Source organism: Podarcis gaigeae, assembly GCF_964106915.1.
Source record: "Podarcis gaigeae genome assembly, chromosome: 9".
In the NCBI taxonomy this organism is placed as follows: Eukaryota; Metazoa; Chordata; class Lepidosauria; order Squamata; family Lacertidae; genus Podarcis; species Podarcis gaigeae.
In genome coordinates, this window is record NC_139685.1 from 15918344 (window position 1) to 15945235 (window position 26892).

The 26892-nt window shown below is 47.2% G+C and overlaps 1 protein-coding gene across 6 annotated transcripts in view; it reads left to right on the forward strand.

Annotated features, from left to right (window-relative positions):
• Positions 1–19473: 19473 nt before the first annotated feature.
• Positions 19474–26892, forward strand: part of PCDH7 (protocadherin 7) — a 400066-nt gene continuing 392647 nt past the window's right edge. For 3 of the 6 annotated variants that reach the window (XM_083754849.1, XM_083754851.1, XM_083754850.1), the window contains exon 1: positions 19485–25087. In XM_083754849.1, the coding sequence (XP_083610975.1) occupies positions 21908–25087 (3180 nt within the window). In that variant the 5' untranslated portion in view covers positions 19485–21907. Of the gene's footprint in view, positions 25088–26892 lie in introns of all 6 variants that reach the window. The other 3 variants (XM_083754847.1, XM_083754852.1, XM_083754848.1) reach the window with 3 other exon arrangements.

A 26892-nucleotide genomic window follows, 5' to 3' on the forward strand; every position in this document is an offset into this window, starting at 1 on the left:
AACTGTGAAAAAGACCCTATGAATCGGAAGTAAAGCTGCCATATGTACTTTTCCTTCTTTGTTTGTTTGTTTGTTTGTTTGTTTGTTTGTTTGTTTTGCCACACAAGAAAATCTATAATTAAAACATATATTTATTAAAAACAGCATTGCAGATATTTGCACTACTAACTTGCACAGTTAAGAGAAACATGAAGCAAGACCATAAGGGTTGTTTCCAAATTATATGAATGGGGTCAGTCACCATAAGGAGATCATTATGTAGCATCTCATTCCCTGTAGCAAAAAGCCTGTGGCCTTCTATTTTTTTTTTAATAATGTTTATTAAAGTTTCAAAAAATTACAAAAATGAAGAAAAGTAAGAGAGAAACAGAAAATACAAAATACAGAAAAAATAAAAACAATTAAAAACAAATCCATCTTTCCATGTCTTATCTTTCATTTACTTGTTTCCTTGACCTCCTCACACCTCCCTTTTTTGTATTCTAGTTCAATTGGTTATTTCAGCAAATCCTTTCCATCCTTGTTTTTATCTTACTAATTTATCTTAATATATTGTAACTTTGCATTCTGACCTGTTAACAATCCATTATTACTTAACCCTTTATAGCATTACTGCTAAAACCACATAACGTCATTCCAGCATCCTTCTAGCATTCCTTAATTTTACAGTGTTTCTGTAGATAGTCTTTAAATTTCTTCCAATCTTCTTCTACCGACTCTTCTCCCTGGTCTCGGATTCTGGCAGTCATTTCCGCCAGTTCCATGTAATCCATCACCTTCATCTGCCATTCTTCCCGGGTGGGTAAATCTTGTGTCTTCCAATACTTCACTATAAGTATTCTTGCTGCTGTTGTTGCATACATAAAAAGAGTTCTATCCTTCTTTGGCACCAATTGGCTGACCATGCCCAGGAATAAAGTCCTCTGGTTTCTTCAGGAAGGTATATTTAAATACCTTTTTCATTTCATTATAGATCATCTCCCAGAAGGTCTTAATCTTTGGGCACGTCCACCAAAGGTGAAAGAATGTACCTTCAGTCTCTTTACATTTCCAACAAGCCTGTGGCCTTCTAGTGGCAGACGTTTAGCACCTGTATATTTCAGAATTAAGAGAATATAAGCTTTTATCTTGGAGTTCCTTGTACAAGACTAACATGTGATGCCATTAAAACTCCACTAAATAATTGTTATGATTTACCAATTTTAAAATTTCTCCCTTTCTAAATAAAATAAAACATATATTTTGCTCTTCTCTTTCTGAATTGTTGTCCATATTTCTAATGACTACATTGTATCTTTTTGTATGCCCTGCATCGGTCTTTAATCAAGATAACGTATGGTTAACAATGGGATTTTGATTAGCAATTAGTAAGAGCTACGCACCAAAATTCTGTTTCCCCTCTTAAGAATACTGTTTTTGATGTTCTCTTCTGTTTGCTTTCATGCATGGAAGAAGTGCATACTGTACTTTGCAATCAAGAGAACAAAAGAGAAATCAGAGAAATGTCCACCTCTGGGAGCGTGGAGATTTTATTTCTTCTTGTGCTACATATATCTCTCACTGAGGTTCTGATTGATCATTTTTTGAACCTGAGATTGACAGTACGTAGGATGGTGGTAATCACTGGGGAGAGGAACAGAGTGTTGTTACCAGAAAGTAGCTAACCTGCACAAAAGAACTAAGCCTGTCATCATGGTTTGGTTATTGCTGCACTTAAAGGCGAAAAGAAAAATTCAGAAGTAGAGAATTGCATAAAATGATATTCTCTATGTGCTGCCTTTTAAATTGTGGTTTGCAGGGTCAGTTCTTCCCTGCGTATGAATGGATACTCAGTTTCAGTGTTGCACTAATGCATTACTTTTGCTTCTGTAATGGAAAAATAGATTGTGGATAGGGGAGGATATTTTTTTCTCTTGCACCTGGAGGATATACTGTTTCAGCTGGTCTACCTTATAGGTTTCCATGCCTCAGCCTCCTCCTCATGACAGGTTTAGCATCATTTAGCAAGTTTCTCTGCCACAGTGAGCAGTGAGCCACCACTGACAAGCATTTATTTGGAGATGATATTCTGGAGAAATGGAACCTTGTTGCAAGGATGTGGCTGAGACACAGAAATCTGTGCAATCTGCTCTAACAGAAGTTAGTTTATGCAAGGAAGGACTGTGAGGACTGGTGTGCAGTAAGGATGCCATTGGTCATTGATTTGGACCATGTCATCCATTAGGGTAGAAACTGATGTATGGACAGCTACTTCTCTGGGTCTCGGTTGTTCTGAAATAAATAAATCACCTTCATTATCACTCCCTCTAATTACAGATAGGTAGCCGTGTTGGTCTGCCATAGTCAAAACAAAAAAAATTCCTTCCAGTAGCACCTTAAAGACCAACTAAGTCAGTTCTTGGTATGAGCTTTCGTGTGCATGCACACTATCTGAAGAAGTGTGCATGCACACGAAAGCTCATACCAAGAACTGACTTAGTTGGTCTTTAAGGTGCTACTGGAAGGAATTTTTTTTGTTTTGACTCCCTCTAATATCACACTCAGGTGGTGACTGCCGACAGAAGTGCTATTGAAATGAAAGAGAGATTCCCATGCTTGAGAAAACCTTGAGATTTGCAAAAATACTTACAAAAAATAACTTATGGATGCACACACACAAATTGAGCTCAATGAAGACCGAGCAATGCTCAGCAGCCATGGAAAGGTGAATGTCAGGTGGAAAAGTAAACCAGAAAACTCTGTGTGTGTGCAATGCCCCACTTGGAGGTAAGATAAGATAAAACTTTATTCACATTAGCCAATGGCTAACTGAGGAAACAGCTGGCTAGAACTCTGAAAAGAGTGCTCTTATTAAGAGGGGAGGATAATGCTGTTCCAATCTGACAAAGGAGAATGCTAAGCTGTGGGTGTTACTGGAATCAGACTTTGTAAAGGTAAAGTCCAGTCATGACCAACTCTGGGGTTGCGGTGCTCATCTCGCTTTATTGGCCGAGGGAGCCGGCGTACAGCTTCCGGGTCATGTGACCAGCATGACTAAGCCGCTTCTGGAGAACCAGAGCAGCGCATGGAAACGCCGTTTACCTTCCCACCAAAGCGGTACCTATTTATCTACTTGCACTTTGGTGTGCTTTCGAACTGCTAGGTTGGCAGGACCAGGGACTGAGCAACGGGAGCTCACCCCGTTGCCGGGATTCAAACCTCCAACCTTCTGATCAGCAGGTCCTAGGCTCTGTGGTTTAACCCACAGCGTATAGTATATGACAATTTATTTATTTATTGGTGTGGGGGGGGGGGTGTCACAAAAAAGTTCCAGTGTGGTTTGGGACAGAAACGGGCATCAGCTTTTAAAATTGCCCAAGATGGGTATAACAGTGGCACCATAGCTTGCCCCAAAAACATAAAGCCCAAAATTTTAATTAACCCCTCTTCTTCCAATCTCTTGTCCTGCTGTCTTTTTTTTTTCATTTTTGGTAGTGTTTTGAAGCACTACAAGAGAAAGATGGCCAATAAGAAGAAGGGCAAATCTACAGAATTGGCTACAAGTCTTAATGGCTAAATTATATCTGGTTTCAGAAATACAGTGGTACCTCAGGTTACATATGCTTCAGGTTACAGACGCTTCAGGTTACAGACTCCGCTAACCCAGAAATATCACCTTGAGTTAAGAACTTTGCTTCAGGATGAGAACAGAAATTGTGCTCTGGCGGCACGGCAGCAGCAGGAGGCCCCATTAGCTAAAGTGGTGCTTCAGGTTAAGAACAGTTTCAGGTTAAGAACGGACCTCCGGAACAAATTAAGTACTTAACCTGAGGTACCACTGTATTGTGCTTCTGAATGCTAGTTCCTGAAGAGCATGAGCAAAAGAGGACAGTTGTGCTCATGCCCTGCTAGTGGGCAACCCCTGGGCATCAGATAGGCCACTGTGAGAACAGTATATAGATACTGTTAGATCCACCAGAGCTCTTATGTTCTTATGGTAACTTTAGCTCAACCATTCAATATTCTAAAGTTAAAAATAATCTACAATATACATGTTGGTGTGCTGTTGCTAGCTGAGATTCTAATATTGTTCAGTCTGAGAAAGCTTGTAGACTGCTACCGTAAACCATTTTCCAACTGCTAGCAACTGCTGTAACTATAAAATTTGTGCAATTATTACTAGTTAGACAAATCAATTGTCATCTACTAAGCAAAACAATCCCTGCTCAGATAAATTTATTTACTGGAAAAGTTAATTTCACCCATTGTTCACTGCCAGAAAATTATTTCCACTTTATTTAAATGGGCAGTCTTATCAGTATTGTACTCATTTTGCCATGCTATAATATCACAAGTACAGACTTGTATTTTCCTTGATTTCCTACTTATTTGACTACTATTAAACACTGCTTCTAAAAACAAGAACAAAAAAGCCAAAGGATCTTCTGAACCGTAATCTACTGTGCCCTTAAACCTTAACTTTAATTGATTACTTGTGAGTGTAACAAAGAAAAGGTAGCAAAGTGGTTATCTAAAGCCACTTCCGTGCTTGGGAGGAGGTAGGGTTACGGGCTTCATGCCCATCCCAGCCCCCACGAGATCAGGGGAATCCTCAGCCACATCATCCTCCCAGCCAGCCAATCAGCTTCCGGGGAGGGCATGGCCTGCTCTATTTAGGGCCGGTGCGGCCGAGGTTCCTCCTCTTTTCGCCGCACCAGCTATTGCTCGAGTGGCGGTTAGGCATTGGTGAGGGAGGGTTAAGTGTATGGGGGGGGGAGGAAGTGCCATCACCTCCCCCCACAGCAAAGGGTAGTCCGATAAAGGACTCCAGGGGGCGTTGCCCTGTCCGAAGCCTATGGAGGTGTGGGCCTAAGGCACGCCCCCAAGCGGTGACCCCGGGGGAACTCCTAGTTGATGTGCCTCAGCAGGACTCCCTCTACTGGTGGTTAACCCTTGCCGGTCTTCATGCAATTGGGCTGAAGCAGGCTAGTCGATAGACCCAATGCCTAAGCCAATACCGCTCATTTCTGTAATCAATAAAGTTGTGGCCTTTTCCGCCCATTAACCTTAATACTTGGTGTCCTATGTTTTTCTTTCTTCCTGAGGGGAGGCGGGAACTCGCCACGCAACTCACTCTTTCTCCGTCGGTCCATCTCCAGCTAGACAAATGGCACCCAATTCAGACCAGAAGTTGCACCCCACCAGTTAAACTGGACCCAGGTGAGCATTGCAGTGTGCAAATGGGCATTTGCAACCAGGAGTGTATCTTCACCGGCAAGACTTGTAGATCATTTTTGCTGGACTGGAGCAACTGTCAATATTGACCAGAAAACTCTGTATTATCATCTCAAATATGTGGCAGCTCACAGCATATGTAAGCTTTGCAGACAGCTCTATTCACCTCTATGAGAAACTGGTTTCCCGCAGAACAGAAAGTGTAGTGCATGCCTGTTATCTGAGCCTCAGTTACCCACAGCTCTCATTTATCATTTCACATTAGTCTTGTCATGTCAACAGAACCTTATGTAAATAGTATTTCTTTTCATCCAAATGTATATCTTGATATACCCCAGGCAATGCAGAGAAATGAGATTGCATTGCATATTTGGATTTTATTTCTCACAACAGAGAAAACACGAGCTGCAACTGAGGAATCTGAAGCAGTAAATTTAATCACCCACTTTATTCAACATAATATTTTATATCGGGGTAAGTTATGCTAAACAGGAAAGGTGATATCTTTTATTACATCATTCCAGTAGATGAAAAGTTTTCTTTAAAAAAAACACACACCCTGAAATGTTTTATGAGGCTTTGGTCCAATAGAATAAAGTGGCATCCCCTGATTTTGTATAGCTCCTTGAAGAGACTGGGCCGGGGAAAACATCCTTCTTTATCCTTCCGTAAAGCTAGATTTTGGACTTGAAAAAGATAAAGACATGCAGGCCAGCATGTGGAATAAACAACTTGCTGGGGTCATAGTGGCCTGGACTCTCCCTAAGCAAAATTCAAATGGGAAGACAGTCAAACTAATGCCAGTGTACTGGAAGAAGCAAAGATCACCACTGTCAAAGTGATGATTCTTCAACATCAACTTCGTTGGACTGGTCATATTGCTCGGATGCCTGATGATTGTCTTCCAAAGCAACTACTCTATTCCAAACTTAAAAATGGAAAGCGTAATGCTGGTGGTCAACAAAAGAGGTTCAAAGACTCTCTCAAGGCAAATCTAAAAAAATGTAGTATAAACACCAACAATTGGGAAACATTTGCCTGTTCTCCAATTGGAGAACAGCCTTTACCAAAGGTGTCGTGGGCTTTGAAGACGCTTGAACTCAGGATGCAAGGGGGAAATGTGCTAAGAGGAAGGCACGCTTGGCAAATCCACACTGTGTTCAACTCCTGCCTGGAAACCAATGTCCCCACTGTGGAAGGACGTGTGGATCAAGAATTGGCCTCCACACTCACTTACGGACTCATTGTTAAAACCGTGTTTATGGAAGACAATCTTACTTGGCTACGAGTGATTGCCAAAGAAAAAAGAAGCAAAATGCATATTCCAGATGTGACTGTAATCTAGCCTGTATGGAAAAGGTTTGTTGCTTGCAATAGTTGCCTTTCTGGAATGCCATGTCTACAGCTGTGCAGTCCAGAAACTCTATCCTATGACAAAGGTCTCTCTGACTCTTTGTTGAACCATGGAGGTTGAGTTTTGGAGCAAATGTAAAGCAAAGTACCCCTCCTTGTGCTGCTTTTCTTCTAGAAAAAAAAAAGGGTGCCGGTACTGGGTAACCCTTGAGTTAGACAGAAAAAAAGGACTGAAAGAAAGTATACAAATATCCATCGCATTTGTGATTTCTTTCCACATTTTAAATTCTTGGAGCATGTGCAGGTTTGCATCAAGCACGAACTAAATATTTCATTTTGACAGACTGAAGCATTCAAGACTCCTGTCCAGCAAAGGTTGAAAGCTTATTTGTTTTTGTTTGCCTATTTTATATTCTGAACCTTCGAAATATTTTTTGGGGAATGATCTTTATTGGTTTTACAACTTTTACAAGTTTCACAATGATAATACATATCTTATTTCTTTCAACCTTTATGCTTTTACTCTATCGAGCATGCACTTCCCTCCCTCCTCCTTCTGGTTTCTCTATGTTTCCCTTTATCTTTACGCATTTGTTATATTTACCTTCTGTGTAAACTTAATACTATAGGATAAACCTTCAAAATAAATTTATGTACCCATGATGGCTAACATGCAGTGCAGTTTTTCAGCGGGTTCTCAGGGATACGCAGTACCGGCACATTTTTTTTTCTAGAAGAAAAGCACTGCTAACATGTATGAGTAAAATAGTTATTATTTTGTAAAAGCAAACTTAAAACAAGAAATTATAAAAAAGAACAAGTTTGTTAAATAGACAGTACAATCAAACTGCTCTAAGTTGAAAATCCAACCGTTAGCAGGTTTTTACAAACAAACAAACAACCTGGGAAAACAGGATCTGGTGCCTTGTAGTTGTTGTTTAGTCATTTAGTTGTGTCTGACTCTTTGTGACCCCATGGACCAGAGCACGCCAGGCACTCCTGTCTTCCACTGTCCCCCGCAGTTTGGTCAAACTCATGCTGGTAGCTTAGAGAACACTGTCCAACCATCTCGTCCTCTGCTGTCCCCTTCTCCTTGTGCCCTCCATCTTTCCCAACATCAGGGTCTTTTCCAGGGAGTCCTCTCTTCTCATGAGGTGGCCAAAGTATTGGAGTCTCAGCTTCAGGATCTGTCCTTCCATTGAGCACTCAGGGCTGATTTCCTTCAGAATGGATAGGTTTGATCTTCTTGCAGTCCCTGGGACTCTCAAGAGTCTCCTCCAGCACCATAATTCAAAATCATCAATTCTTCGGCGATCGCCTTCATTATGATCCAGCTCTCACTTCCATACATCACTACTGGGAAAACCATAGCTTTAACTATACGGACCTTTCTTGGCAAGGTGACGTCTCTGTTTTTTAAGATGATGTCTAGGTTTGTTATTGCTTTTCTCCCAAGAAGCAGGTGTCTTTTAATTTCATGACTGCTGTCACCATCTGCAGTTATCATCTGGTGCCTAAAGGACAGTAAAAAGGGCAGACATACCAAGGGGGGCATTCCAAGGGCAAAAAACCACCACTAAGGTTTTCATCCCAGCTACAACCTTTAGATGTAAGGGACATCACAGTGGAATGAGTGATGATTGCATCTAGAAGAAGATATCTGGTGATGATCTCAGTGGATTGAGTAGATTAATACAGCAGAAGGAGGTCCAACAAATATTATGGGTCCTACACTTTGTAGAGGTTTAAAGGTTGATATCAGTACCTTGAATAGAGTTTATAAACTTACTGTGAGCCAGGAGAGCTGTTTTAGCACAGGTAAGATGTGATCTGTTTGGCATGCTCCCTGTTAGGCTGCTACTATAATATGAATAAGCAAGCAAACAAACAAACCTACCTTACTCACAATCCCCCCATGTAGTTAATTCATACACATGGAGCCCAGTCCTCTGTAGGTTTATACAGAAGTAAGTCCTGTGGCTTAAGTGAGCATTGTTCCCAAATACAACTGCAGCCTTAAAGCCATTCATCAAGGACTGGTTGACCCACGATTGTCACCATTTGGTGTCTGAAACATCCATTGAAATCTCTGTGTGAATGGGCCATCACATTTATTCAACAGTTATCTGTGTAAGGTAACTGAATGTAGTAAAACCAAGAGATGTGAATGCATGTTTGAACTAGCAATCTGCCTACAGCTCTGATCCACAAACTTCTATACTAAGCCAAAGCACCTATTTATTTCATTAGGGCTTGTGCATGCAGGCAGGATTTTGAAGCCCATGGTATCTCTATGCTCTTGCATGTCAGTGAAACTGCAGTTTTTGAGTGCTCAGGAAACAGTCTTGAATATACACAACTTTACCACATTGTAACTTCTATGTCTCACTGTATTTAAACCTGCTTGCTTAAAAAGGTCTTGGCAGAGTGTATACAAAATAAATAGATGTAAAAGCAATTCAGGAACTGTATCACATTTTGTTTTTCTTCCATTTTCCTTTATTACCCACTATGTGCTCCCAAATGAAATCTGCTGGTAGCCCAAAGAAATCCACCAACCGATCCTCCCTAAAATGAGTTATTTGCTTCCCTTCTGCCAGCCCCTTTTTCCTGTAGGCTTCTCTCTCCCTTACCCAGTTGATTTAGAACCTGTCTGACTGAACAGACTACAGTGTCTTACGGAGTGCAACTATGCATTGCCAGAGTAACTTATTCTTGCAGTGATTCAATCCACCCTAAAGAGTATGAGTTTCATAAACGACTCGACAGGCTCATTGACATCATTCTATTCAATTCACACTCTCTCTCTCTCTCTCTCTCTCTCTCTCTCTCTTAGAGTATATCTAATTGGTGTTTTGTGCTTGCATTTTGCAGACAGAACTCTTACCAGACCTGTTTCAAAACATCAGCTGATGTTTTGACCCACTTTAATGCCTTCTGAAGTGCAGTAACAAAGGTAGGTTCACCACCAAAACGAGGTGCCTGCTTAGAACAGCATTTTGTTGCTGCCTGCATCTCCTCTCATCTTATTGTTATTGTGCAGACACAAGTGTTGCTTAGGAACCCAGGGAAGTAAACAGCTAGGGGGCTGGTGCTGTGCAGTGGGGGGGAAATGTTCTAAGCTATGGGTTTCAGGGTAGAGTCTGATGTGACTGAGAAAAAGGCATGGTCGGGACTGTTCAGTTGGTAGAGCATGAGTTCTTAATCTCAGGGTCTTGGGTTCAAGGCCACGTGGAGCAAAGGATTTCTGCATTGCACGGGATTGGACTAGAGGACTTCCATGGTCCCTTACATCTCTACAGTTCTGTGATCCTCTCTGGACATTCACATTTCCCTCAACCAACTTGGAAAAACCTGTACATCATATTGCAGATAGCAGACGATTAATGGTTTATTCACACTTGGCAAACCCTCACCGTGATCAACTCCTGCTCGGAAACCTATGTCCCCACTGTGGAAGGATGTGTGGATCCAGAATTAGCCTCCACAGTCACTTATGGACACACTGTTAAGACCATGTTCATGGAAGACAATCTTACTCAGCTAGGAGTGATCAAAGAAGAAGAAGAACTATCCAATCTTCCAAAATTTCAACACCTCTTGCGATGGTTTGACCCCTTTCCATTTTAACAGTACAAATTCTACAAATACCTTCCTTATCTCCTCAGAATCATTTCTCCTGCATATGTCCCATCTTACCTTAATAGCAATACCTTCATAGTCTTTAAGGTATTAAAACTGCCCTTGGAAAGCCTTATAAGAAGCTGCTTCAGGAGAGGGAATTCAAGCAATATCAAGACAGGGGTGCTTCTAGGACTAAGGTGTGAAATTTCCTTGCTATTTTTGCGATTGGATGCTGCAAGTTGTTTATGTATTCTTGCTATATTTATAATGTTGAAATGTGGTTTCTTGTATGTTATTATATTGTTGTTTTGCTATATTATTATGAAATTGTTATGATGTTGTTATCTTTCTTTGCAATCATTAAATTGTTTTTGTAGTGTTTGTTTTAAATGCATCCCTGTTTCTTTGTTGCAAGCCACTTTGAGCATGATTCTTTATGTGGGGAAGTGTCCTGCAAATAAATGAGTCCCAATCTAGATGCTGCTACATATGCCTACTTATTTCCTTACACATTTGCTTGTCCAAACGGCATCAGGTAGCATGTCATTGCTTTCACCGCTGCCTTCAAAATAGCATTAAATCTTCTTATTTCTTGTGTGGCAAATGATGAAACAATCTAGCAATTAATGATCTAATATGTCTGCTCCCACGTGGTTAGGGAAACCAAATACAGAATCGTATTATGCACAGTAGTTTTGATCAGTGCAGAACAGAACAAATGACACTGTCGGATAAGCAATTAACAAATCTGCTTTATTTTAGATTCAGGTAGGTAGCCGTGTTGGTCTGACACAGTCGAAATGAAAAATAAAAAATCGTCCAGTAACACCTTATAGACCAATTCAGTTTGTTCTGGTATAAGCTTTTGTGTACATGCACACTTCTTCAGATACACTGAAGTAGAAGTCACCAGACCCTTATATATATACTTTATTCTAATTTGCTTTCCTCTGTTGCCATGTTTACTTTCTTAATTTTCAATAAGATATGTAGGCTTACATTTTGCTATATTGCTCTTTTGTTTTCATTTTACAAAAGAGCAGTAACTATTCCTGAAAAGGGAAATCAAATAATATTTCTAAAGAGTGAAAGCAAGAGAAGACATTTGAAAACTTTCTAATAAATAATTTTGTATGCATGCTCTCTCTATGCTGAATCCATTGTAGCTTGGAGCACAACAATATTGCTATCAGGTGCATCCACATGTAATAGACGGTGCAATGACCTCCAGTGGAAGCAACCTGTTAGTTAAGAGGTAGCATTAATAACTTTGCCTCAGTGCTTTCTTCCCAAAAATCAAAGGCATTTTGGCAGAGGGGGGGATTTAGAGCAGAGAAATAGTATGGGAGGGAAGGAGTACTGAACTCCTTCCCTACTCACTGTTACTCTGTTCCAAATGACCCCCTATGTAACTTTAGGAGTACCATATATTGAGGATCCATATCACTGCTCAAGGTTTTGCAGCAAATCACAGAGAAGCAATAGAAGGCGTCCAATTTGAACTCTGTGAAGTCCATCGGGCACACAGTTAATGCGGATGCAAGATCATTTGTTTTTAATTAAGAGAAGAAATAAATTATTTAACTGGAGACATATTTATACGTAGACTTCATTTAGTCGACTGCATTGTGAACTGCTTGTCCCTTAGCCAGAAATATACAGTGGTGCCTCGCAAGATGAAATTAATTCGTTCCGCGAGTTGCTTCGTCTTGCGATTTTTTCATCTTGCGGAGCGCGGATTCCCTGGGTATTAACGGCTTTAAGAAAAAGGAAACAAACCCACAAGACATTTTCATATTGCAAAGCAAGCCCATAGGGAAAATTGTCTTGCGAAGCAACTCAAGAAATGAAAAACCCTTTCGTCTTGCGCGTATTTCGTCTAGCGAGGCATTCATCTTGCGGGGCACCACTGTATTAAATATAGTATGTACTGACTTGAAATGGATTTAAGAAATCCAGATTCACGTATTTCCTTAGGAAATTCAAAGGAAGGATATGGTCAAGCAAAGGAAGGATATGGGCTTTCTCTCTTGGACTAACCAACCTCAAAAGGTTGTTATGAGTAAAGTTGCCATTTCAAAATTGCAAGTGAAGCCAAAAACTCCTCGGGAGGTAAGTTCAGATGTGAAAATCCAGCTCATGCTGTGGAACCAGCAAGTCGTCCTTATGGGAAGCTATTCTCTCCAAATGCAGTCTACTTGCACAAGCCTCATGTGCAGAATCAATTTCCATATACAATTATGGCTGAATAAAAACAGGGTAAATTTGTGTGGTAGTTGGGGATGATGTGCCGGTTTCATGCCAACAGGCCTCATATTATCCCAATGACTGAATCGGGAATCTCTGCAGGAATTCTGAATGAAAGCAAAGGGGGGCTACTGGTTTGTTGCTTGTATTTTTATTATGTATTTTGTGGTTTTATATCTTGATTTTATTCTGTGAACAGCCCTGAGACCCCCAGGTATAGGGCAGTATAGAAATACAATAAATAATAATAATGATACTAATTTCAGTAAGAACTACTAGTGTCATCTGCATTTACAAGGCAAAAATAATTTCATTCTATCTTTCAAACGATAGAGGAACCGTCAGCAAAAGCAGAATCAAGTCAGGGTCAGGTGACATTAAACAGAGAGCCTCCAACCTCCACCTGCAAAATGAAATGGGAACAGAAGTCGAATATAGTTTGCTTAACACAGTGTCTGGTTTTCCTTCTTATTGGCTTTATGGGAGTTTGAGAAGGGTGACTCTTGTGTGCTTTGTTTGTTGCTGGGTTATGCATGTATATGAACAAAAACAAACTAAAAGCATTGGAATACAACAAGAGAATCTGGAAATTTCTTCTAAAGCTTTGGACAACATGAAGGGGGGGGGGGGTCACAGTGCCCTAATAGGTAAGAAGTGTCTCCGCCATAATTTATATAAACCTAGGCGTTGAAGCTCTGCAAGTTTCAAATTAAGAAATTGTGCAAATCTTCCTCTATCACTCATTGGTGCTTCAAATATTGCCACTCCAACACCATGAGCATTGTGATTCCTGGGAGATTATGTGAACTCCATCACCTTGAAAAACTTTGTTTTCCAGGCTCCCTAATACCCAAGGAAGTGCCATTATGGCAACCTGGGATAGCAGGGAGGAAAGGAGCCAGGAATGACAGCTAGCTCAGATTTCATTCTGAGATGGAGGAAAATGCAAGCAAGTGCTATCTACGCCTGGACAAATGTGCACACCAAAAAAGAAAATTACAAATTATGGTGCGCTTGTCCACGCACATTCATTTTACACAAATACCTGCACTAAACATGTGTGAACAGCATGCAGAAAACCTCTGTTCCTGTACTTTTCTGGAGCCTCCCACAGGAGAGAAGGGAGAAGCAAAAACAACAAGCAGATGCTCTCAGGAAAAGATGAAGTTGTAATCTAGTCCATGTAGCTTACAGAGTTCCAAAGGCAGAACAAAACAGCACAGGTAGGTCCCTGCCCAAAGGAACACTCAATCTAAAATATATACTGAGAAAAACATCGGAGAAAGATGAAGGAGAAGGGAGGGTAGGATGAGGAAATCTGGTTTAATTATAACAGCACAGGCAACTGAGAGGCAGGGGAGGAAGGAAGAGCAGAGCGATGGGGAGGTACAGAAAAGAATATATGTCCTATGGGGTTTAGGCTTTGACTCTGTTGGAAATACAAAGTAAGGGGTTCACTCAATAAGGTATATAGAAATAAATGAGACGGAATAAGTGCTAAAGGGAAAGATGTGACAGCAAGCAGGTATTTGGGGATGGGGTGGGGCACAAGTTCTCAGCATACTGTTATTACTGAAGTGACTAAGCCACCATGCACTGTACAGAAATAGAACTCTTTGATCCTGGACCACGTTTCTGGAAAGTAATTCCTGTACACAAAACAGGATTGGAGGACGCACTCTTTTAAAAATAATACTAAAAGAGGGGTCTACAAAGCAAACCATTAGGTGGGTTTATGGCTTTCCTTAGGAAATTATAAGCATATTTAACACTTTGGTATGGCAACGTTTCAACAGAAATGGAGGTTTGGCATCTTAAGAGTTTCTCTGAACTGTTTAACAGATAGACATGCTGTCTGTATTAGGTTATCACTTGGTGATTACCCAGATCCTGGATGTACATAGCTGCTATCAGAACTAGCCCTTTTCATAAATGTAACTTGGTGATTAAAAGCTGCTTGCCCCACATTTTAAATATGTCATTAATATAACAATTGGGTACATTTATCCTGAAGGGAAAAAATCTTCAAATTTGCACAGACCAAAAATATTTTTGCTTGCAAAATATTGCAACAGAAACTCTCGCAAGGCTGCTGAGAATAATGCACAGCTTAGTCTTATAAACGCTGTTTGTGTTCAGTTGAACTTACTCCCAAGTGTGTGCACTAAAGGATGCCAGCCTCAGATCTATATGCCCGTGTCTTTCGTTTTGCTCTGGGTGCCTGAGAACTCTCCATAAACTGAAGAATTGGAAAGGGCAATCAGTTCATCTGTGGATGCAACATCCACTTTATTCCTTTTAATGAGACAAGTTCAAGTGTTGCCCTACAGATGTAAAACCTTAATTAACCATGTACATAGTCTAACTGTGATACTCAGTTCTGACAATCAAGCAGCAACTTTTATTTATTTATCAATCAATTTATTCATCTTAAAAAAAAAAAGCTTGAGGAGGAAAACTTATCTAATTTTAAAGAAGGCCTCTGCTTTCTAAATTGGGCTGCTTCACTTTTTTTCTTTGATCTGCTGTATTATTACTTAAAGCAGGAGCCTGCTACACAAAAATAGAGAATGTGAAGACACTTTTTGACATGGAATTCAGTACAGGGGCATTTTTTCCTGTATATTGCTTAAAGTACAACAATATTAGTTTTACAGAATGGGGGAGGGCAACATTTTTGGAAGGAAGGTATAAATTCATTTCTGGGCTGAACCCGACCTACAAATCACACCCTATTATGTGAAGAAAGCCCTTTTACCAATTGTGGGGGGGGGCATCTTACACAATAGGAAGGGGAAAACGTGCACTTTCCTACTTCACAAATTCTGGGCATTGAAAAGAGGCTCTAAGAATATTCTTCAAATTTTAAGCTGACCTGCTCTGCTCAAACTCAGCCGAATCACCACCAAAGTGAGAGGCTCTTAGTGATTAAAAGGAAGTCTGTCATTTCCTTATTTAGACTCTTCAGATGAAGTAATGTATCCGTGGCCCCATTAGCGAAAGCACGCCCCTAGTTAAGAACCGTTTCAGGTTAAGAACGGAGCTCTGGAATGAATTAAGTCCATAACTAGAGGTACCACTGTATTGCTATGGGATGAATACTTCTCCCCACCTTGCCTTAATAATTGTGACTGTATATCAATCCTTGTTCCGATGAATTGTGTGTGTCTGCATGGAGGGCAGACTTCTCCTAAGCCCTTTGCTGTAATTACACAGTGATTAATCTATTTCGTCTAAAACTTAAAGTGGAGGGGGATTTTTTTTGGGGGGGGGGTGAAGAGTCTCAGAGAGAGAGCAGCCAGGGCGATCAAGCCACACAAGCGCAAAAACCCAGCAGGATGCTTTTAACGGATGAAAAGGTCATCAGATCTGGTGCTGCTTCTGGTGTCATTTCCCGCGTTTGTCCCTTGGTGGAGTTGTCGAGTTAGATTTCTCCACGCCGTCAAACCGCTTAAACTATTCGCTACTTCTTTCCACCACTCCGCAACACACACACACACAAGCAAAAGCAAATGATCGACTATGGTGTTCACACTGCATTTAACCTTTTCCTTACAGTATTATCGTAATCCACGTGACCCCTTCCGAAATCCTGCTTGGAGAATCTGATCTACCTGTGTATGTCGCCGCGGGAATGGTGGCTTTTAAAATGTCCCCCTAACCCTCCCTCCCCTCGCCGGAAAAAAAAGCCCCAAACCTCGACATCTTTGCAGGTGTAAGGATGTGTGCGCGCGCGCGTATTCCCCGGATCTGTTTTTCCTTCTCAAATTTTAGAGTCTAATATGAATATAGTGTATATATATATATATATTAAAAAAAAACCTTGGGGACACTTATGGAGACGTCTCGCTCCATCTAGTGTAGGAGGAGAAGATGGGAAATTGCATCAGTTAGGCTGCTTACCTTGCACGCTTACTTGGGAGTATATACCATTGACTGCATCGGGGCTTACCTCTGAGTAGACATGCAGAGGCCTGGCACTGTAAATAAATCAGCCTACCATTTCCACCATCTCCGATGGAAAGGTATGTCGGCTGCAAAACTCGGGAACTACACGATGAGGGAACATTACCGAGGGTTGCCAGGAAGTTAAAGGAAAGGAAGAGACGAGGACACATGAACATGAGACCCATCACCTCGCTGTGGGAATCCCGCACTTAGCGTAAAATCTGGGTGCCTCAGCTAGCCCCATTGATATTCTTGAGCATGCCAGATAGTCGCTATTCTCTGCGCTACGAGCTCCCCCGTTTGGATTCCTAAAGCGCCCAAGGAACCGGGGCTCACACGGAGCACTGCAATGAGCGCGGAGAGCCTTTTCCAAGCTCAACAGGGAGGCGATCACCGCACGATCCGGAGAGAGATCGCGCGTACCCGGGTCTCCTGCCTCTCCTTTCCCCCTCCTCCCATGATACGTAAGCCCAGGCACGTGGCGCAAAGGCAGCGCGTCCGCGGTGCCCGTTTCCCACGCCGCCTTCCCGCAATCTTGCCTGACAGAGGAAGGAGAGAAGCGGGTGACCCGCCGTCCCTGGCGCTCTCCGACAGATGCGTCAACAACCCCGTGAGAAGGAGCTTGCTGCGCTCCTGCGCAAGGAAGGCATTGCAGAGCGGACGGAGAGAGAGGGACCAGCGCGCGAAGAGCAGTCCCAGAGAAGAGAATTGGGGACAAGGAGGAGAGAGAGATTGAATGTGTGCGAAACAGATATTTGCCAAGGGGAGGAGGAGAGCGAGGTGGATGCACTGCAAGAGAGGAATTGTGGGAAGCGTTCTGGGGAAGACTGGAGGCAGGGAGGGAGAGTGGAGAGGTTTCCTGGAAATAGTCTGCAAAAACGGGGATACGCTGAAAGACTAGGAGAAGGAGGTAGTGGGAATACTTGGAAGGATGGGGGGGAGCCTGCAAACGCTGGGGAGATCGCGTGCAGGGGAGGCAGTCGGCCGAAGAAAGGATGCGGAAGCTGACAAGGCTGTAGGAAAGGAGAGAGAGAGAGAGAGAGAGAGAGAGAGAGAGAGAGAGAGAGAACCGATGCAATGCGAGCGAGGCTGCAATTGGAAAGGGAGACGCTGTTCCTTTGGACAGGGACAGAGCGCGTTCCCCGGGGATGAGACCGCAGTGAGGACAGTGTGCACCAAGCAGCGCGCCTGGCCGAAGCAAGAACCGATCCCGGCTCGCCATCGATTTCGAGGGATCTCGCGTCGCCAGCTAGCCAGCCACCCAGCCTTCTTGCAAGCCCAGTCCCAGGGCATGTTCCAATTGCGCTTGCTCTCCCGCGTTAAGCGCATTGCAAGTTTCGGAGGGGTTTCTTTTAAAAAAAGGGGGGGGGGAAATAAACATAATTAAAATGCAACGCAGAATGGCTTGATTTCCACGGGTCGACTTATTTACCTGTCTGTTTTCTAAAGGAAGCCCCGGGGGGAAACGCAGTGCAATGGTTTGCAATGCAATGCAATGGATTGTAGTGCAATACAATGCAACGCGATGTAATCGTAGCGCACTCTCTGGCAGGGCTGCCTAGTTCTTGGGGATCGCTGCTGGCACGCCTGGAGCTCCCGCAGGGGCAAGAGTCGTCGCCGCCTCCCAAGACGGCGCGGGCGTGCCCCAGCACCGAAGAGGGGCGGAGGGGAAGGCGGAGGCAGAGAGAGAGGTTTTTGACAAAGTCAAGTTGCTTGGCAAATAAAGCGGAGATTTGGTATTAATCCCACTTAACCCGCTGAGAAGCTGCCGGAGCTGCCCGCCTCCCTCTTTCCTCCCCCTCCCTCCTCCCCCCACACACCGGGACTGCGGCGATGCGCACTGAGTCTGCGCCAAGTCGCCTCTTTTCTCGCTGATGCTGCAGATCTGACAAACCCAGGGTCTCCGGCGGGGTCCACGGAGGCGGGGCTTGGGAGGCTCGCCGGCCAACCAGCGAGGGCGCGAGCGAGCTCGAGCGCCCGCAGCTGTTGCCGCCGCGCCAGTCGCGCGCCAAAAGGAGGGGAGCCCCCTCTCGCCTCAGAGGAAGCGCGGAATCATGTCTGAGTCAGACATAGCGGCGGCGGCGGGAGCCTCCAGCCCGCCGCTGTCTCTCTTTCCAAAGCGGCTCTCCCGTTCCCCGCTCTCGCGCGCCACACGTTCCTTCCCAGAAAACCTCCTCGCGCTCCTTCATTTTGTGAGGGAGCTGAGTCACCCGCAGAAAGGAAGCCTCTTGCCGCCCTCGCCGCGCGGCGTCAAAAAGACGTGCGCGGCTCCCCTCAGAAGCGAGCGAGGAACAGGTTTCACTCCTCCTGCTGCTGCCGTTGCCATTCCGCACCCCGTGTGCCCTCCCCACGCGTGCCCTGGGCCCAGCCCAGATGCCTCGGGGTCTCCTCCCCGCCTTCTCTCCCTCCCTCCGCCGGAGTGGAGAGGAGGAGGAGGATGCCGAGTAACTGAGGAAGAAAAGGCGGGAGGAGGAGGCGCGCGAGCGGGCGGCGCCGGTCGCCCCTCAGAAAAGAGCGGAGGCCAGCAAATGCCGCGGGCGATTAAGCACGCCAAAGTCGAGGGAAGGAGAAAGGAGGCGGGTCGCCGCGAGAAGCCGAGTGGACGGAGTTGGCGCGAAAGTTGGCTCCCCTCACGACGCGGCTACATTTTGCGGTGTGTCAGAAACGAGCGCTCTCCTCACGTTGCCAACTCCGAGCTCTCTCTCGCACACACACGTCCCCCCCACACCGTCACTTCCACCGCAGTCTCGGCGCCTCACAGAGCGAGAGAGAAGGGAGAAATTCAATCTTATAAATGTGGGGGTGATAATCTCGGGAGGATCCCTGTGGAGAGAGAGGCTCGAGATCCCTCTCCCTGATCTCGCCCTAGTCGCCGCAGCCTCGTCATCTGCTTGCCTCTGTAATACCCCCCCCCCCAAAAAAATACCTCACAAATCCACACAGCGAAAAGTTTAAAAAAAAGCAGCCGAAGCCGACTACTCTCGGATCCACGTGATCTCGCCACGCCGCTCCTTGCCTGACCCCAAGAGCTTTCCCTTTCCACCCCCCAAGTTAGGAACGTGGGAGAGTGAAGAGCGACGCTGACAACCCAGAAAGCGGGGAGGATGCTTTTCAAGCTCCTTTAAGCCCCCAGGAAAGGACTGTTCCCCCGAATATGTGTCGGGAGGTGGCACGGCAAGGTCCGGTCGGGGCAGCTCGGGGGATCTAGGGATCGAGGGATCTCGCTGCGGGAGGCCGCTTGCCCACTTGCCAGCAGCGGCGGCGGCAACGGCAGAGGGTAAATGCTGGGCTTTTCTGGAGTGCAGCGCTCGGCGGCGGCTCCCAACTCCTCCCCATTCTCTCTCCCTCTGTCTTTCTTTGCCTGCCTCTCGCTCTCAGCCTACAGTGCACAGGCGGCTCTGCAGCAGCAGCAGCAGCAGTAGGGCAGAGTCACCGAGAGAAGCTTCCCAGCAGCTTCCCAGCCACTTCGGGCAAAACTTGATGCTCCGCTGCTTTTTTTTCCCCCTTTCCCTCCTTCCTCCCTTTCCCGGGAAGCGTCACGCTCGCCGTGTGTGTGTGTGTGTGTGTCTGTCAGAGGGAGGAAAGAGCCGAGCGAGCTTCCCTGCACCAAGCAGCCGCACTTGAGCGAGACGAGCCAGGAAAAGGGGGCTTTACAAACAAGCACAATTGCAGATCTCGCCCGGAGTGGCGGTCCAGGGAAACTACTGACTCGGATCGTCTCTCGTTTGCAACCCGGACTCTGCTTCGATTAAAAGCAATCCTTCTCCAGCGCAGCATTTGGACATTTATTTTGGAATTGGTGCTTTTTTATTTTTAAGAGATCTCCCTTCTTTCTCTCTCTCTCTCTCTCTCTCTCTCTCTCTCTCTCTCCCCCCCCCCCCCCATCATTCCGCAGCTATGGATGTAATTCCGAATCGGCGGTGGTAATTCACGTGGGAAGAAGATCCAGTTACATCTCTTCCCTTTTCCCACCCCCTTCTGCCTCGGGTATATATCCACGAGGGGGGAGCCTTAGAATAATCGCCTTCGGGGACACACACACACACACACACACACACACAGAGCCAGCAGCCAACCTTTGTGCTCACCTTTGAACTGGGGAGGAAAAGGGGGATGAAGTTCAGCGCTGCTTTCGCTGCATTGGGACGGCAAGGAAGAAGCAAGGGAGCGAGCGAGAGACTGCAATCTCATTTGTGAATCGCTCTCCCTAGTGCTGCAGCCTCCGATTGCTCTAACACATGCAGTGTAAATGCAGGTAAGACGCACACGCACACCAACTGCGGATACAAAAAACAAACTTGGGACTGTTGTATCGTGTGTGTGTGTGCGCGCGCGCGCGCGCGCTCGCCAGACGGGGGGGAAAGGAGAAAGAGATCTATCTATGTGCATTCCCCCTCCATCCTTGTTGCATTCCGGACGAACATCTCCTGCAGATTTTTGTACCATGTTGCTTTGTGACCAATGACCTTGCGCAGAGTTTTGTTTTTTAAATATACGGTATATTAAAGAAGAACTCTCCTCTCTCTAGAAGGACCTGAACATTGGAGGCGATCTCTTAAAGATGGATTTAGGCGCTATCCTGACAACCAAAGAGGATTTCTTGAGAACTGATCTGTAATACAAGGCAGACGAAGCAATCCTCCCAAATATCTATACAGCTGTCGCATCACTGGAGACTGGGCATATTTTTTTCCCCCCCTCTCCTTATTTTGGGGCTATTTTTACTCTTCCCCCATTCCATCTTTAGCTAAGAGGATTTGGAGGCTGCCTTGTCTTTTTCCTTTCCGCCGGACACCAGCGCTCTCTGAATGAAGCAATTTACATTCCACCCGCCCTCCCACCCCTTCGTCGGCGTGTGTATGCGGAGTGGAGGGGGGAGAGAGAAACAGAAGAGCTAATTCCACGGCGGTGGCAAACGGCTAGGAAGAGGCAGGCAGGCAAGCAGGCAGAGAGGAAAGAGTGCGAATTGAACTGGACTGGAGTAAAAAAGAAGGCGGCGGGGGAGGGGTTGGTTGCATCAAATCCCTCGCTGCTGCTGCTGCTGCTCTTGCTTTTCTTGCAAACCTTGCAAAGTGATTACAGTGCCATCGGAGGGGGTGGAGGAGAAGGAGGAGGAGGAAGAGGCGGAACTCCCCCCCCCTCCTTCATCCTATCTGCCGAGATGAATCTTTAAAAAAGCAAAATACACTTGCCCGGTGAACTGTGAGTATAGAGCAACTGCAAAAGGAAGGGGGGAACGAGAGGTGGGGAAAAGCCGCCAGCCAACCCCAGATCCCCCTCCTTCCTCCTCCCCTTCACCCTTTTTTTGCGCCAGATGGGATGAGACCCGAAGTTTTCTGCAGAAGCAGGAGGATTTTATAATTGATCACCACCCTCATCACCTCCATCCTTCCCTCCACCCCCCCACCCCCCGCCAAACGCCGAGGCATCTTCTTGTTGGCTTGCCAAGGAGGGCGTTTATTGGCACGGGTGGGCAGAGGAAGGTGGTGGTGGTGGGGTCTTTCATTGGGTGCTCAAGAAGATGTGGAAGATGCGGACGCTCCTGGGCTTTGTGCAGTGTTGCTACTGCTGCTGCTGCTTCTTGCTCTTGCTGCCGCCTCCGCTTTGGGTCAGCCTGGCGGCGGCTAAGCAAGTGCTGAGATACCGGCTGGCCGAGGAAGGACCTGCCGACATCCGCATCGGCAACGTGGCTTCGGACCTGGGCATCGTGACGGGCTCGGGCGAGGTGACGTTCAGCCTGGAGTCCGGCTCCGACTACCTGAAGATCGACAACATGACGGGCGAGTTGAGCACCACCGAGAGGCGCATCGACCGCGAGAAGCTGCCGCAGTGCCAGATGATCTTCGACGAGAACGAGTGCTTCTTGGACTTCGAGGTGTCCGTGATCGGACCGTCGCAGAGCTGGGTGGACCTCTTCGAAGGCCGGGTCATCATCTTGGACATCAACGACAACACCCCTACCTTCCCCTCCCCCGTGCTCACCCTCACCGTCGAGGAGAACCGCCCCGTGGGCACCCTCTACCTGCTGCCCACTGCCACCGACAGGGACTTCGGGCGCAACGGCATCGAGCGCTACGAGCTGCTCCAAGAGCCCGACGGGGGCCGACGGGGCGGGGGGAGTTCGGCTTCCGCCACCTCCGACAGCGCCCTCTACCCCGGGGGCGGCAAGAGGAGGCAAGAGGCCGACGGCGGGGCCCGGAGCAGCGTGTTTGAGCTGCAGGTGGCGGACACCCCCGATGGCGAGAAGCAGCCCCAGTTGATCGTCAAAGGGGCGCTGGATCGGGAGCAGCGGGACTCCTACGAGCTGACTCTGCGGGTGCGCGACGGCGGAGATCCGGCGCGCTCCTCGCAGGCCATCTTGAGAGTGCTTATCACCGACGTGAACGACAACAGCCCCCGCTTCGAGAAGAGCGTCTACGAGGCCGACCTGGCTGAGAACAGCAGCCCCGGCACCCCGATCCTGCAGCTGAGGGCGGCGGACTCCGACGTCGGGGTGAACGGCCAGATCGAGTACGTCTTCGGGGCAGCCACCGAGTCCGTGCGCCGCCTGCTGCGCCTCGACGAGTCGTCCGGCTGGCTCAGCGTGCTGCACCGCATCGACCGCGAGGAAGTGAACCAGCTCCGCTTCACCGTCATGGCCAGGGACCGCGGGCAGCCGCCCAAGACGGACAAGGCCACGGTGGTGCTCAACATCCGCGACGAGAACGACAACGTGCCCACCATCGACATCCGTAAGATCGGGCGCATCCCGCTGCGCGACGGCGTGGCCAGCGTGGCCGAAGACGTCCTGGTGGACACCCCCATCGCCCTGGTGCAAGTGTCCGACCGGGATCAGGGCGAGAACGGCGTGGTGACCTGCACCGTGGTGGGCGACGTGCCTTTCCAGCTCAAGCCGGCCAGCGAGGGTGAAGGGGAGCCCCAGAACAAGCGCAAGTATTTCCTGCACACCTCGGCGCCTCTGGACTACGAGGCCGTGCGAGACTACAACGTGGTCATCGTGGCCGTGGACTCGGGCAGCCCCAGCCTGTCCAGCAACAACTCCCTGCTGGTGCGCGTCGGGGACACCAACGACAACCCGCCCGTTTTCAGCCAGGCCGTGCTGGAGGTATCCTTCCCGGAGAACAACGCTCCCGGAGAGCGCGTGGCCACGGTGATAGCCACGGACGCCGACAGTGGCAAGAACGCCGAGATTGCCTATTCCCTGGAGCCTTCCCCGCTCTCTGCTGAGTCTCCCGGAGGCCTCTTCACCATCGACCCCGATTCCGGGGACGTGCGCGTCCAGGCCGTTTTGGATCGCGAGCAGAGGGACACCTACGAGTTCCAGGTGACGGCCCGGGACAAAGGGGTCCCGTCGCTGCAGGGCTCCACCACGGTGGTGGTGCGCGTGGCCGACCGCAACGACAACGAGCCGCGCTTCATGCAGGACGTGTTCACTTTCTATGTCAAGGAGAACCTGCAACCCAACAGCCCAGTGGGCATGGTGACAGTGATGGACGCCGACAAGGGGCGCAACGCGCAGCTCAGCCTCTCCATACAGCCCGGGGACCAAGCGCAAGGCGCGCCGGTCATCTTCTCCATCGAGAATGACACGGGCACCATCTACTCGACGGTCTCGTTCGACCGCGAGCTGCAGACCAGCTACACCTTCAAGGTAAAGGCCGTGGATGGAGGAGAGCCGGCCCGCTCGGCCACGGCCACCGTGTCGCTCTTCGTCATGGATGAGAACGACAACGCGCCCGTGGTCACGTCTCCGGCCAACAGCTCCTACACGGTGCTGCCGCCGTCCAGCAACGTGCGCTCCGTGGTGACCACGGTGCAGGCCAAAGACGCGGACGCTGGCCAGAACGCAGAGCTGAGCTATAGCATCGTGGGCGGCAACCCGTTCAAGCTGTTCGAGATCGACCCGTCGAGCGGCGTCGTGTCTCTGGTGGGCAAGCTGGCGCCCAAGCACTACGGCCTGCACCGCCTGGTGGTGCAGGTCAACGACAGCGGGCAGCCTCCGCAGTCCACCACGGCGCTGCTGCACGTCTTCGTCAACGAGAGCCTGGCCAACGCTACCGTCGTGGAGAGCCAAGTGGCGCGCAGCCTGCACACGCCGCTGGCGCACGACATCGCCGGCGACCCCAGCTACGAGTTAAGCAAGCAGCGCCTCAGCATCGTCGTGGGCGTGGTGGCCGGCATCATGACCGTGGTCCTGCTCATCCTGGTGGTGGTCATGGCGCGCTACTGCCGCTCCAAGGGCAAGCACGGCGGCTACGAGGCCGGCAAGAAAGACCACGAGGACTTCTTCACGCCGCAGCAGCACGACAAGGCCAAGAAGCCCAAGAAGGACAAGAAAGGCAAGAAGCAAGGCAAGCAGCCCCTCTACAGCAGCATCGTCACGGTCGAGGCTTCCAAGCCCAATGGGCAGCGCTACGACGGCGTTAACGAGAAGCTGTCCGGGGACAGCCCCAGCATGAGCCGCTACCGCTCCGTCAACGGCGGGCCCGGCAGCCCGGATCTGGCCAGGCATTACAAATCCAGCTCGCCTTTGCCCACGGTGCAGCTGCACCCGCAGTCCCCCACCGCCGGGAAAAAACACCAGGCCGTCCAGGAACTGCCCCCGGCCAACACCTTCGTAGGCGCTGGGGACAACATCTCCATCGGCTCGGACCACTGCTCCGAGTACAGCTGTCAAGCCAGCAGCAAGTACAGCAAGCAGGTAAGGCGGATGGAGGCATGCAAGGGTGGGAGGGGGTGGGTGGGTGGGGAGAAAGGTGGGGGGGAGCTCACCCCCTTTACACCCTTCCTAGCCGTTCACAGGCACAGGCTCGCCTGCTGCTCCTCTCCCACAGGCAGCCAAGCCCCAGCCCACACCTGTTTTACAACCACTCACCGCCAGAATCTACCTTTAGGATCAGGTGTGTATTTTATGAATTAACATTTCCTCAACTAAGAATCACAGGAGCACCAATGCAAACAGAATTTCTGTTCCCAATGTTAAGGTGCCTTTTAGTATGACGATCCACCCTGGTTGTGAGGATGACAGACAGCCTATTTGAAAAGCCTTAAGACTAAACTGTTAATCTAGATGAAAGGGATACTTGCACTCAGACACACCTGCTATTACTCCTCCTACACTTACACACACATGCAGCCACTTCTCTAATTTACACCTGTTCTTCCCCTCCCTTTTACAGTCACGCTCACACCTACACACAACAAGTTTTCCAGTGCCTCTCTCATACCATTAGTCTGGAATAATTACAACTCTAAAGAACCAAAGTCACTAACACTAATGCTGATTGGAAGAATGGGCATGCATTTATGGTCAAAAATCAACTTCCTTTCTCAACTTTTACATATACCAGCCTTGAGTGGATGGGATAGTTAAAGCCAAGTGTGTTAATAGTAAATGATAATTTCAGTTAAATGATTTTCAAAGGCATAGTCAGACCTGCCATAGCCCTTCCATATTTCACAGCTGTTGAAGGCTCACCACCCATCACACAACTATCTGTCCTAAGCAAGTTTTCCCACTGTATTACACACCACAGCCACTATAGTGGCTCTTTCTTTCTTTCACACTCTCTCACACACAGCCAGAAACCTAAATTTCTGCACGCACAATCCCATCTCTTGCATCTAAACCAACGTACTCTTATTAAGGAATAGGAATATATGCAAAATATCTCATATATATATATATATATATATATATATATATATATATATATAACCCAAAATATTCTGGTTCAATGATTTGGAGAGTCATTTTGGAAAATATAGTAAGGATCACTTCATACAGAACAGAGCAATTAACATGCACTGCTGAGCAAAAAACCCCACCTCCTTTTGCTATTCCTGAAATACCCTGCTTATTAGTAGGCCAAGATAATTGAAGTATGAAGAGGAAACTATTAATTTCAGTTAAATGATCATCGGACTGTGCCTTCACACTGTTTGGCAGCACACACACACTGACACACATAATGGAACGAAAGAATTAGCAATGTAGGAAGTCAGAGATGTCTCCAGCCTTCAGTTCCACTCCACCCCCTTTCCCCCTTCTCCCATTTAGTCACACATCCAACTGGCACAGAGCCATAAATGGAAACAGACACACAATTGTGCCTACCTACAATTGCATGTGCACATGTGAGCGCACGCAAGGGGGGTGGGGTGACATCACACAAGCACACAGAAACACATTCAAAGGCTGCAAAGCAGACAGGGCCAGCTGGAGTGCAAAGCAGCCCATCTACTTGCTGGGTCCATTAGATGCTTTTGAGAGGAATCCCTGAATGAGCATGTGGATCTGAGAATTCCACTGTAGCATCCTCTGCAAGAATGCAATGGATGCTGGAGTGTGCTTCTCAATCCGTGAAACTTTGAGTGGGAGTGGGAATCTATTGGGCTGGTGCTGCAAGTAGCTAAAAGCTCATCAACAAACACAAGAAGCCTCCACTTTGTGGCTCCCCATATGAAGCATCAGTTAGATAGATCAGGTACAGTCACTTGGCCTAC